The sequence below is a fragment of the Apis florea genome, unplaced genomic scaffold (assembly GCF_048593485.1).
Source record: "Apis florea isolate Af1SG1 unplaced genomic scaffold, ASM4859348v1 contig_2411_pilon, whole genome shotgun sequence".
Taxonomy (NCBI): Eukaryota; Metazoa; Arthropoda; class Insecta; order Hymenoptera; family Apidae; genus Apis; species Apis florea.
In genome coordinates, this window is record NW_028256580.1 from 9,523 (window position 1) to 22,805 (window position 13,283).

The 13,283-nt window shown below is 37.5% G+C and overlaps 1 protein-coding gene across 4 annotated transcripts; it reads right to left on the bottom strand.

Annotated features, from left to right (window-relative positions):
- Window positions 1-602: 602 nt before the first annotated feature.
- stol (voltage-dependent calcium channel subunit stolid) lies at window positions 603-13,013 on the bottom strand. 4 transcript variants are annotated; one of them, XM_086905245.1, is made up of 25 exons: window positions 12,878-13,013; window positions 11,877-12,037; window positions 10,784-10,865; window positions 10,253-10,363; window positions 9,944-10,166; window positions 9,742-9,873; window positions 9,059-9,655; window positions 8,793-8,929; window positions 8,627-8,707; window positions 8,396-8,476; window positions 8,238-8,312; window positions 8,112-8,126; window positions 7,927-8,034; window positions 7,445-7,516; window positions 7,181-7,322; window positions 6,882-7,103; window positions 6,681-6,774; window positions 5,991-6,023; window positions 5,277-5,381; window positions 5,024-5,136; window positions 4,745-4,881; window positions 4,460-4,629; window positions 4,142-4,347; window positions 3,669-3,972; window positions 603-3,520 (listed from the first exon to the last, which is right to left on the bottom strand). In XM_086905245.1, exons 2-25 carry the CDS (start codon window positions 11,972-11,974, stop codon window positions 3,238-3,240), a joined length of 3,621 nt encoding a protein of 1,206 aa, XP_086761371.1. In that variant the 5' UTR covers window positions 11,975-12,037; window positions 12,878-13,013; the 3' UTR covers window positions 603-3,237. The 4 variants fall into 4 exon arrangements, with proteins under 4 accessions (XP_086761371.1, XP_086761370.1, XP_086761373.1 ...); XM_086905244.1 differs by lacking the exon at window positions 12,878-13,013 and adding an exon at window positions 12,100-12,626; XM_086905247.1 differs by lacking the exons at window positions 7,445-7,516; window positions 12,878-13,013 and adding an exon at window positions 12,100-12,626.
- Window positions 13,014-13,283: the final 270 nt, after the last annotated feature.

Sequence of the window (13,283 nt, forward strand, 5' to 3'; positions counted from 1 at the left end):
AATAATAACGAAAACAACATTAAAAACAACTCTCTATCAAAAATTTTATTATCGATAAAGAAACGTTAAATTTTCAAACAACGAAAAAAAAAAAAAAACGAACGTAATAACGATTCGTCGATAAAGTGAAAATTAATATCGTTACGAATATTATAACGAAAATGAATCGCGACGCGACGTGTAGTAGCGACGTCCCATCGATTGTTATTGTTATATACGTACAATATATTCGTAGTCGATTTCTGAACGCGGAACGAAACGGACGTGTTTCTATTTCCTCTCCGACTTTTATCCCTTCCTCGCTACGAGTAAGATATTATAAATTTATTCCGTACGTAAGGTAATAATATTTCTAATATAATATAATTATAAATAGTATAAATCGATAAAACGACGAATCGAGTGTTTCTCGATTACGACGATACAACGATATCGTACCAACGTGATACGTATACGTGTACGATGAAATAAAGAAAAAATATATATACGCGTGTATTCGTTGGTTCGTGACGCTTGTAAAAAGAAAGAAAAAAAAAAAAAAAAAGAATAACTAAAGGGTGTATAGTGGGCGTATCGTAACGAAGAGAAAAAAGAAAATTATCTTGCGTTTAACTTTTATTATATAATATTATGCCGTATTTTTCAGTTACATAATTTTAATTGTGTTCGATACCCTATTCCTCGTATAAATATACGCGTACCTAACAGTATTTTTGGCACGCGTACACTTATACGCGATGCGTATTCGTACCCTTGCGTACGCGTACCCTTTCGTACACGCGTACCGCTGTGTATTTGTATCCGTGATCGACTTTATTATCAATATACAAATAATGGAAGACATAGCAGCACCTAGAAGTGCTGTTCAAAAAACGACTTCTTATCTAAAACGTTCGTAAATTTTTTTTCTTCGTTTTTCCTTTTTTAACCACGCTTTTCCTCGCTTTTCCCTCCTTTTTCCTAGCTTCGTTCTCGATTCGCGTCCTTATCCTTATCGCGTTCCATCTCCGACGGTCGTTTTACGAATAATACGCTAAATGATATTAAATGGATAACCGAACTGAGAGATATACGCGTGCGTGGTAGAATCATAGAATACGTGTTCCTTTTAATTTAATTTCATTCCTTCGTTATTTTACGTTTCGTTAGGCTACGTTTCCTCCTTCATCTTCGTTTTCTTTCTTTTTTTTTTTACCACTTTTTCCTCGCATAGACGACGCGTTATCCTCTTTCTTTCTTCTCGTTTCTTCCCTTTCTTCGCGTTATCCTCGCGTCCAACTCCAATATTTGCGCGAATGTACGCGAATGTACTATGTATCCCTCTAAACGCGTACAGTGGTCGTTTTATCCACGACGACGCGTAAATATCGTTCCTTTTTTTCGTTCGATCGATCGTTTCGCTCGTAAAAACGCGTTGCGTTTTTTTTTTTACGCTTTCTCTTTACGCTTCTCTGTCTCGTTGCTAAAAGAAAAAACCAGCCATGTTCCATGTATGCTCGTCGATCCTTCGTTTTTTCGACCGATTTTGTACGCGATCCGTCTTTATTTTTTTTCCTTCTCTTTCAAATGTAACGCAGCGATAATTTCCAATTTAAATTGTGGAACGTTGTTCCGTCGTGTTCCGCGAAAACGTCGCGTTCGAAAAAGAGAAAGAAAAAAGGATAATCGATACTTGCCCTAATAATTGCAAGCGTAATATCAAAGTTTAACTATGCAACGTGCGATACGATTTATCGTGATATATCGTCGTCTCGAGAAGACGTACGCACACGTAAGTAGAATATGAGCGAGAATATAGAATCGATATTTTTGGCAAACATACATCGAAAACTCGATGACGTGAAACGAGAGTGCAGGTCCGTTGTGTTATATGTCCAAATGCGAGTATCGAATGATATCGTTATGTCATGTATACACTTACGTTTCGTCGACGAAACATTCCCTTCCCTCGTTACTTTTTTTCCTTTCTTTCTTTCTTTCTTTCTTTCTTTTTTGCTTGTTCTTTTCGACGTGAAGGAATGTGTCACGAAATAGGAACGCTTTGATACAATTTTCCATTTCCATTGCTTCGACGCTCGCGATGTACGCGCTCGGATCGTTAATGATAATAACTAATCACACTCGTAAGTTTTATATACATATATTATCGCTTGCGCGCGATTTATAAACGATGAACGTTTGATTCGTGTACCGATCTCGGATATAAAATATGGAAACGACGTAATAATGTTTCGATGTTTCGATGAATCGGCAATATAAATTCATAAAACGGTTCTCGGTTCTCTTCACACGATCAAACGTGGAAAAAACGAAAAAAAAAAACTCGATAAAGAACGATCGTGCTTATCGCCATGATTATTATTATTATTACAGCCGGATTATTATATAAGAAATATGCATCTTAAACGTTTATGCGTATTGTCGTTTCCACTCTGTCTCGATCCACGCGTCCTCGATTACGCGTGACTCCATCTCGCTTTTTTTTCTCTCCCATGTGTCACTGATACTTAGATACGATTAGGAAATATTCACAATCTCTTTGCAACAAAATTTATAATGGGATATGTAATCATAGATCAACATTAATATTATGTTTATTTGAATATGTACACGTCTCTTCTGTGCGCATACGCACGCATGCCTGTTCGAGTATGCGTGTGCATGCGTGATTGTTACGTACACGTAGAGTGCACGTGTATGTACACGAATACATACGTGTAAATTAATGTCATACGGACACGTATTATATTTATATGTATGTATGTATGTATGTATGTATGTATGTATGCATGTATGTATGCATGTATGTATGCATGTATGTATGTATGCATGTACGTATGACTGTAATTTACACGCGTAAACCTTTTCTCCAAGTATGCGAGTATGTGTGTGTGTGTGTGTGTGTATGTACGCACGCATGCACGTACGGAGTATACGTGTGAGTGTATATACGCGTGCACTCGCTCGTTTATCGTTATGCACGTATTACTCAATTTTATATATAAGGTATTAAACCGATAAACTAGTATATCATTTTCATAACTGTTTCATAGAAACGGCAACGCTAAATTCATTTCAAAAACGTTAATTCGTGGATATCTGTGTATCGTATTTGTCTGCTCTCTCTCTCTCTCTCCGTCCGTCCGTCCGTCCATCCGTCCGTTCGTCTATCTATCTGTCCGTACGTTAAATGTGTGTGCGTGTATATGTATAATAGAATCGTCAATTGGAACAAAGTCACGCGAGAGTGCTTGAAACAATTGCGATGATGAATAAAAAGAAGAAATGACAGGGACGATTCGCGCTACCGCAAAATTTGATCTCCATTTCTTCTGGATGATAATTTATACATTTGGGAGGCCTACGACGATACAAACGTTCCCTTCTCGCGATACAAGCACCGGGTTCTGTCAGAGCCTCTATAGGCTCTATGCTCAATTGTTTGCTTCCGCATGGGCACAACGTGTCTACTACCAGCAAAATCAAGTTCGTGTGGGGAATCTTTTGCACGCTGAATGGCCTGTAAATGTAAAATAACGACGATAAGTCTATCTAATGCGTGATTTAAATTTTTTCCATTATTGTCGTTGCTACTGCGTTTTAAATCGATAAAAGATGTTGATTTTTCATCGTTAGAGCAAGCGTTAAGGTAAATATACCTTACGTACCTTTCGCAACCGGTGTCGTGACAATTGGTTAATTTTCCTTTCAACGGATTACTTTGTCCGCTGGTGTTCAATCTTTCCGGTTGTAAAATATAAAGATCCGTTTTTTTCTCGCATGATCGTAACCTTGTTCGTAAATGATGCGCGGATGTAGCTCGCGTCGTACCAGGAGACGCAGGAGTTGCAGCGGTAATAGTGGGGGGAAGCCTTGGAAAATTTCCATCGGATACCGGTTCGTCCGTCGCTTCTTCTCCTCCTACGTCTACCGGCAATGACTCGAATTCGTGAACTTGTCCGATCGTATCTTCTAAAAATATACAGGGCATGTATGTTTATTTTTATTTTTCCAACGATATCGATATCTCAATCATCAAAAATCAAAAATGTTACTGTAACGAGATCTTTCCATCCTCCCCTCCACCCCCCATTCTCCTATCTCTCCCTTTTAAAAATAAATTATACACCTATTTTCTTACCATCCAAAGGCCTCACGGATTCACCGGCGAATGCGAATGCAACTTGCCATAAATTTTGAAAATTAAAGCCAAACGCCATGCTCCAAAGAAAATTTCCCAATATCGCGATCGTTTTCGCGACAGATTCCGTGAAAATTCTCGACGCGGATGACTGATGAGATTCTTGTGGGCTACATATACCTTGATAATCGGTCACTGTTACTTTTCTGCAATACATTCAAAATCTTTTACCAACCAATATTTCCATTTTTGTTACGTTCTTACGTTTTTCTTTTTTTTTTTTTTTTTTTATACACCCTCGAACAGATAGATTTATACCTATAGATTCTGTCCTGAACCAGCGAATCCATTATAGTGCCGTCGATCTCACCGAAAAATTTTCCGGTATGCTCGTGACGTTCGCTGATTATAATAAATCCGTTATTGTCCAAGATATAACAGTCCAATGCGTCGGAGGCGCAATTTTTCTTGCAACTCGTACCGCTACACTGAAAGAAAAATGGAAATTGTTATCGAACGTTTTTCGTTCGTTCGTAATTGCTTTATTTCGGAAGAATAAACGAAGAAATAATCATAAATGGGAGATATTTGACGCAAGTTTACCGTCGAAGTAATATTGACGAAGCGAGAGGCCAATGAAGAATGTTGAAACTGTAAACCTACGACAGCTGCTGGTGCTTTGTGTCCCGTCCCGATAAAAACCGCGTGAGTAGCGGTCACTAATGGATTGGGGCTGTCCGCTGTGTGAAAAACACGTTTGGGTAAAATTGAAGAAAAAAGAGAAGAGATGGTGGAAGAGTTGGAAATGCAATTTTCGAAAATATTCTCTTCGCTTATATAAGTGATTAAAATGATTAGGATAACGATAAGGAGTTACGTTACCGGCGTTAAAAGGTACGCTGAAAACGAAACTATCCGGTTCTATCGAGTGTTGATCCACAGCGCGTTTATACCACGAGGAATCCATAGCTCTTGCATATTTCTCGGCAAACGGTCTAAATAATAAACGAAACGTTTCTTTTTCGATATCGGATTCGAATAACGGTGTTAAAAAAAAAAACAACAGAGTAAAGACAGATGTAATTGATATAAATTAAATAATAAGAAGATTCAACGACGAGCACTTAATATTTACGATTCATCGGTGTTATCTTCGGTTTGTTGATGTTCGTGCCAACGAAATAAACCACTTCTAGTTGCGATGAAACTCCGTGTTACGCCAAATGTACTCGTTCCTTGGCTGTAAACATGAAACTAATTGTATGGAATGTAATGAAACAAATAATAAAAAATACGACACGACGTAAGAAAATTTTATATACATATATATATATATATATATTTTTTTTTTATATATATTTTATATATATATATATATATATATGTATAAAAGAATAACACAAGATATTGTTGTTTTCATCTATTGGACGATGAATGTGAAGAAATCGCGTAATTCGATATTTTATTTTAATTATTTTCACATGATATTTTGATAATTTTTCGCAAAGTTAAAAAGAAAAAGAGGAAGAAGAAAGAGGAAGAAGAAGAAGAGAAAGAAATGGTAGATCGGTGTAGTCGATCTTTTTTTTTTTTTTTTTTTTTTTGTAGTCGATAGTTGAATTATTCGTCGATTTTATTGCTCGATTTTATTAAAAACAAAGATTATTTGAAAGGAAAAAATAAAATGAAAGTAGAATAAGACAAAGGATATTTAGGAAACGTTTAGGAAAGTTTTTCATAGGTGTGTATATGTATTGTAACGATCAACGATTAAAACGACATTTAGGAAAAGATCACCGTGCAATATCGACGAGTGCGCTTATACAAATAATTGTGCATAATGGATTACCTGTGCAGTAGAGCCATCAGTATGGCAATAGGGCTAGCGGTGGAGACACACAATATAAAATGTAATAAAAATATGCGATAAAAGACAGCATTTTAAATGAAACAGATTGACATAGTTGCGCATAGCACGTGTCGCGTTTAAACGAAAAACGCATGTATATGGATATATTTTCGATTAATTATTAGGGACAGAGAGAGAGAGAGAGAGAGAGAGAGAGAGAGAGAACGAAAATTCGTAAAAAAATTTATTCCATATTCATTTCTACTCTCTTCTTCCATTCCTCGATTCTTTCGTTCTTCTCTTTCGTGATCGTCAATTCGTTTCATGGATGACGATCCACGGATGATCTCACTCCCGTTCCCTCTCTCTCCTTTCTTTCTTTCTTTCATCGTTTCATCGTTTCTTTCATATTCGTATTCGATTCGATCGACACGATGAATTTCGTTCGCAACACGACTATGCGAATCAACGGCAGGGGAAAAGTCAGAGGCAGCGGTTTTATCATATCCAATAATATACATATGTTATTCGACAATCAGTGCGTGAAAAAAAAGAACCGCGTGCTTGCTTGTGCATTGCGGTGCGTTGTCAATATATATTTCCACTCTATATATATATATATATACGTGTGTAAGTATCCGCGCACCGGAGGACATGCATCCGCGATTTCCACTTACGCAAACCACTTACTTTTGATTTTCTTCTTTGTGCATCGCACCTCTTTTGTTGAAACCATCGGTGACCAACGCGTCCAACACTAGGGATTGCACTAATTTCTTATCACCTGCGAAATCATCGAAATGGTGAATAACGTTGTTCGAATGAAAATATTAAATATATAGGATATTGTATTGCGTATTATCGTGCTATTGCTACGTGACGAGTACATACAGTAATAAGCATCTTTGTCGGGTTTGCTCGCTTGTTTGTGATGCGAGCTTGGACTCCTTGGCCTCAAGGACATCCATTTCCATCCCGGACTTCGCGTTCGCGTCAAGAAATGTAGAACGCGTTCTTCCGGGGATGGGAACCATTTTTCGGAAGCCGAACTGTATTCGCAATACACCCAGTCAGGATGTACCTTCCAATTGTTCCCCTTGAAATACTCGGTCACTGAAAATGTCAAACAAATACGTTTCAACTCGATTCACCGCGATCGATTTACAGCTGATCGTTCTTTAAAAGCTTACCGTTTATTATAGCATGTTTGATTTCTTGTTCGGCCAACAATTCAAACATACCGTAACCTTCGGGCAACGCTAATCCCAATGAAAATGGCGTTCCTTCTATCGATTTATAAAAATAATTGTGACGTCTAATCGTGACGCGTTTCTGCGTGCATGTACCGGAAAGAAAATTTTAAATGTAAAAAATGTAAAAATGTGCACGCGTTAAAAGATAAACGAACGTAAAAAAGGAGGGTAGGACGTACTAAAAATATTATTCCGACTCACCATGTTATCGTAGTGAATTTTGATCGCAAAATTAATCTCTCCTTCTTTTTGATCGATCATATCGCGCCTCAACTGTGCGATGCGTGAAATGGGGAGAGAGGGGAGAGAAAAAAAAAATAGGGCAAATATATAAATATATGTGTATATATATATATATAAGAAAAAAGAACAGAACATTGCTCGAACATTGGCTCGAGATAAGGCTATTCCCCAATTCTTTTTTTCAAACTTGCATGAATGAAATTCCGCAAAGAAAAACGCTATAAACGCTATATTACGTTTGTTCCGAAATAATTTAGCGACAAAGCGTGTCGTCGTTCTATTCTTTTCTAAAGAACTACGATTTGCCGTTATCTCTCGTTTCTCTTCTCTTCTCTCTTCTTTGCCATTTGGGAACAAAGGTAAGCCGTATCGAAGCAAATATTGCGAGCAATATTATTAACGACGGAACGACGGAATAAGATAAATCGAGACGAACTTACGTCGAGAAGAAGAGAATTGTTCAATGGATGTAATGGGCCGTCGTATTCGGCGAGTTCGACTTCCGACAAGTCAACGCTGATATACGTAGGTTTTAACGTTTCCTCGTACTACGATCGAGAAAAGTTTTTATAAAATTATATTTATAAATTATAAAACGTAACATATGTGTGTAACATATACTTACGTCTACGTTTCCCGGCTGCGTCGATAGAAAGAAATGGAACGATGAGTCAAGTCACGAAGATTCATTTCGAAATGAATTTTTTGTCTAAGACGGGGAGATCTTTTGTTGAAATTTACTGCTACTCACCAATGGTCGCAAATCCGGATGATATAAAACACGGCCGTTATTGTCGACGATAAAAGAATATCCGTTGACACCTAACTGCACAAATCGACGATATATCGGAGATTAATTATAATTGTTGTTAATTTGTAAACGATGATATTGAGCACGATTTTGCTTACCTTGTAAGGAGGAACCAATTTCTGTATCTCTTCGACGGGTACATCGGTGCCGACGATACCCAATAAATTAGCTGTCTTCACCTGCGATATCGCGATTACGATTATATTAATAATTGTGAGATGTATCGATTGTACGTACGTGTTCGAGTATATTTTATAATTGAACGTATATGAAAATGTAAGAAAATACAAATAATATGCAAATTATCGTATTACGTATCCTTTGATTACCGTATAATTTCGTCGATCTAAAATAGGCGCTGTGACCGACGTCATTAACTGTCCGATATTCTCTTTGCCATATCTGCTGCTCTAAAACGGAAAGAAAAGTTACTTTTAAATAATATATAGGAAATGCACGATCAAAGAGAAAAGTGAGAATCTTCGATTTGCACACCTTTCCACCAACGTAAACCGGACTCCAATGAATAGGGTGTTCGTGTTGATACAACACCATAGGTCGAGCAAGCACCTTCACGTATTCGAAAACTTTGCTTCTAATGTCTTCCAATTCGGTGATCCTTGCATAGAATCCTAATTACGTGTATAAATACGATTCGAACGAATTTTGCAAAATTGTATCCATTTTTGTCGAATGGAAGAGAAAGAAAGAAAGAAAGAAAGAAAGAAAGAAAAGGAAATAAGAAAAGAAAGTAGGCTTACCTTTGTTGGCGCATGCTGTGTTCCGTAATTCCGGACTTTTGTCACCACCGATCAGATACGTGAAGATACGGACAGGCATATGAGGCCAGTTGTATCGTTTTATCACCTCTGTAGGTAAACCGGCATTGTCGGCAGTAATTAACATGATCGCCTGATTGCATTGACTTCCTTGTCCCGTTCTGTTATATCTGTGCAAAATTTCAAAAGCGGTCGCGAGAGCAGCGGATATATTTGTCGGTGTTTCTTCGTGTTTCACAGAACTCATCGCTATCTTCAAATCTTGTACGTTTTCTGGGGACGCTTGCACCAAACTATCTTTAAAGCATTGTACGATCTCCTCTGCGGTGTCCCCGTAACGATAAACGTTAACGTAATCGTTCGGACCTAACGTGTCGAGGATGGTTTTGACCGTGGTTACGGCTAGACGTTTGTTCCTTTCCGATACGTAGCATTCCATGTCGATCAATATAGCCAAATCTTTGGGACTATTTGCGGCTCCGACGAACCAATCGGAAATTCGAAATTCGTATACGTCTCGAATAGGTCGATTTTTATCTGCACCGAAAGCACGATCGTTGGCAGGTGGCCAGGAAATTGCTAGGAGAAGAAGAGAAGATGCGGTGGTGACGAAACGACAGAGTTGAAATTAACGAAAGACAAAAAGAAATTTTCGATTCGATTACCGGGGAAACGTCTTAAAAATCCTGAAGTTGCGCCGTAATATTGCCAAGAAAGGGAAGAATCGCTTTCGTAATTATTAGCGAACAATAAATCCAAATATTCGCTCCATTGAATGCCAGCGGCTACTTCGCGATCTGAAAGAAAGGAAATATTAAGATTTCTCTCTTCGATTGAATACGCAATTTTTTTTTTTTTTTTACTTACCGATCTGTTTCACTCCGTCCGGTAATAAAACCGTGGAAAGTGTAATGTTCACGGGTAAATGATCGAAATGTCGATTCGATGAAAGGAAAGTTTCTTGTCCGGTTATCGATGCTTTTCCCTCTCCCGAAGAAGAGTCGAAACGTTGAGAAGCGTAATATTTCGGTGCCACATTTCCGTCTCTGGGTGCCGATACAGCCGCTTGTTCGGCGCTCTCCACCAATCTCTGCAATTGCAGACGTGTAAATTGATACCATAATACATAATTGGATGTATTTCGTTTCTCGCGATACGATAATTCCATTTTCTTACCATAACAGCGTTCATTTTAAAATCTAACATGTTTTTTACTTCCGCAGCCATCTCTCGCACTAACAGGACACCATCTTTTTTTACAACTTCGGCCTCCATATCGTGGTATTTCTACGATCAAAGTAAGATCGAGTATGTGAGTTTTTCATATACTTCGTGTTATGTTTGTCAATTATTTTCCTTCCAACATATATATATATAGAGAGAGAGAGAATAGTTTTTAAAGAATCGAATTAAGAGGTAAAAAAAAGTTGTAAACAAAAATGTTACAAGCGATTGAAATTTGCATTGCGACGAAGCAGAGATGTAGAATGTTTTGCAACCAACGTATATATACATAACTCGTTAACTTTCTGTCAAAATAATAATTGAAATAAATATCAAAGATTTTTATCAATAAAAATAAAAATACGTAATAACGAAATAAATTGTTTAATTCAATTGTTAATTTCAAATCGATAACGACTAGGAAAGAATATAAGATGTACAAAAGATAAATCGTATTATCTATTCACGAGCAAATTTTCTTACCCTTTGTATTTCGCTCATTTTCGTAACTTGCCTGCCAAATTCCCATAAATCCACTCCAAATTTCAACGCCCAGTTTTTCACTCTGCAATGTAACAAGATAATAATCATTTATTCCGTGACACGAACCTTTTGAAAACCCTTAATTTATCTTTTCTTCGATTCTTCGAAAAAAAATTCGATGATCTTTGGTGGATGATATTTTTCCATTGTGTTCAAGGACAAGGAAAAAAGGATAAAAAATGCGAATTAATTTAATTTTAATTTCGAAGATAAATATCGATGATGAGTAATTGCAAATATATATCGTTAAACGCATAGGGAAAAAAGTAAATTGCATATCGTTGGATCGATCTGATTAATTGGATCTGAATTTGGCAAAAATGAGACGCGCAAAGACAATTGATCCGATGGATATAGATCCGTTTCAACGAAAATCAACGATTATTCCGCCTACCACCTTTTATACGTTATATATCTTAACGCGTAAATTAGTACCATTGATGCAATCGTATGTACGTAGTTACGTGCATGCTCACGTGCGCACGCACGTAGGTCGTACGCATACACGCCGATTCTGATCCTCGTTAATCGACTGTGTACGCATAACTCTACGCGCGCCTGCGTTCTTTCCAATTCTCGTTTTTTTTTCTGTCCACGATTATCGAAAATGTTGATATATAAATCAAATTAGAGACACGACAAACGAATATATACAATGTCGTATCACACGCTGTGATATCGCATCTTTTTCTCGCCTCCTCTTCATTCCCTAACCACGTTCGATACTTTTTAATTTTAATTTTTTTCATTGATAATTACGTTCGATCAATTACTATGCTATACGTAAGTAATGTAAATAAGCGGGATGCGCGTATTAAACGAAAAGAAGATACTTTTTCCTTCGGATATCCTATCCTACCCTTTCGATATTCTCCACGTTTTTTTTTTTTTTTTTTTTTTTTACTTTATTTTACCGGCTTAATCGAATCGATCTACATTTGTACAATATTACTACTAGTTACTACTTCGATTGCTAAATTGTCGTAAACCTGAAAGAGTTATGCCCAATATATGTAAAGAAAATGATTCTTACTCGTTATGAGGTATATCCTCTTCTTGTTGATAACTTGATTTGATCCATAACAGTAACAGCACTCCACAGTGTACAAATTTTTTGACGGATAGAAACATTATTTCGATGCTATCGACCAACACCCGAATGCGAGTAAATGATGAAACCACGAACGAACCAATCTTTTAAAAGAAACGTATACGTTAATTTAAACTTAACTTCACGGGAAAAAAATTAGTCTTACCGCTCCCTCGTAGTAGCGATCGATCGGCCGGAACACGCGAGTCAGCGTTACGTGCGTAAATTTACCGTTTCGATGGAATCTTGTTTATCCGTTATTTGATACACAACTTTGTAACGCTCGTATACGCTAGTACGTAGAAGTTTGTATATATGTATCTTCACCTTCTTTCATCTTCTTCCTTTAACATTTTTTTCCGTTACACCTGACGATCGAAACTACGCTAATAGAATGGTTGTTGAACGTCAAAAATTCCTTTCATTTCGTTACGCACGTTTTCAACGTTTTCTTCTCATAAATACTTGAAAGTATTCTTACGCCAAGCATTGTCCGATCGAACTTTAAATCTCTATCTTTCAATTCCAAATCGAATCATTGTTCAAACGTGACAGCGAGACGACATAACGCAACGACGACGACGACAATGACGACGACGATGACAACGACGAGGACGACGACGACGAAGACGACGGCGATAATCACGACGATCACAGCGAGAACGATGACGAGAATGATGACAATAATCAAGACTTAAGCAAAAAAAAAATAAAAAGTAATTGATTAATTCAAGTTTAACGGCACGTAATGATTCACCTCCAACATGCAGCTCTTTTGATCGTAAACATTTTACGGAACAGCAACCAAAGTTCCTCTAACAATTGAATTGATTGAAAAATAAAAGCGTCTTCGACGTACGCGCGTATGAATACCCGATCGACCGATCGCCCGAAGGACCGAACGACTAACCAAGAGATAAAAACGAAAAAAAAAACGATCCTACGTCAAACCACCTCCCGTACTCGTAAGTCGGTGTTTCCTCTTTATTATCGTATCCTTCCCAAATCAACGTATATTTTCCTTTTCACGAATAAATTAGACATGGTTCAATGCGACGTCGACACAATTCATTTGTGCGATTCACGATTGCACAACCGATTACCGCCTTGTCGCGCGATCTCTCAAGTATGTTCACACCGTAACGCGCAGAGAACCCGAAAGAATGAAGGACGAGGGTGGGACAAGAGAGTAATTGTAGAGAGAGAGAGAGAGAGAGAGAGAGAGAGAGCACGGAGGGGGTGGATACGATGCAAAGAAGGGGAATACGGAGGAGGTGAAAGAAAGAAAAAATGATAGAAAAATCGAGTATTTGCACGCGTTACGAGCACGCGTTACACTATACGATATAT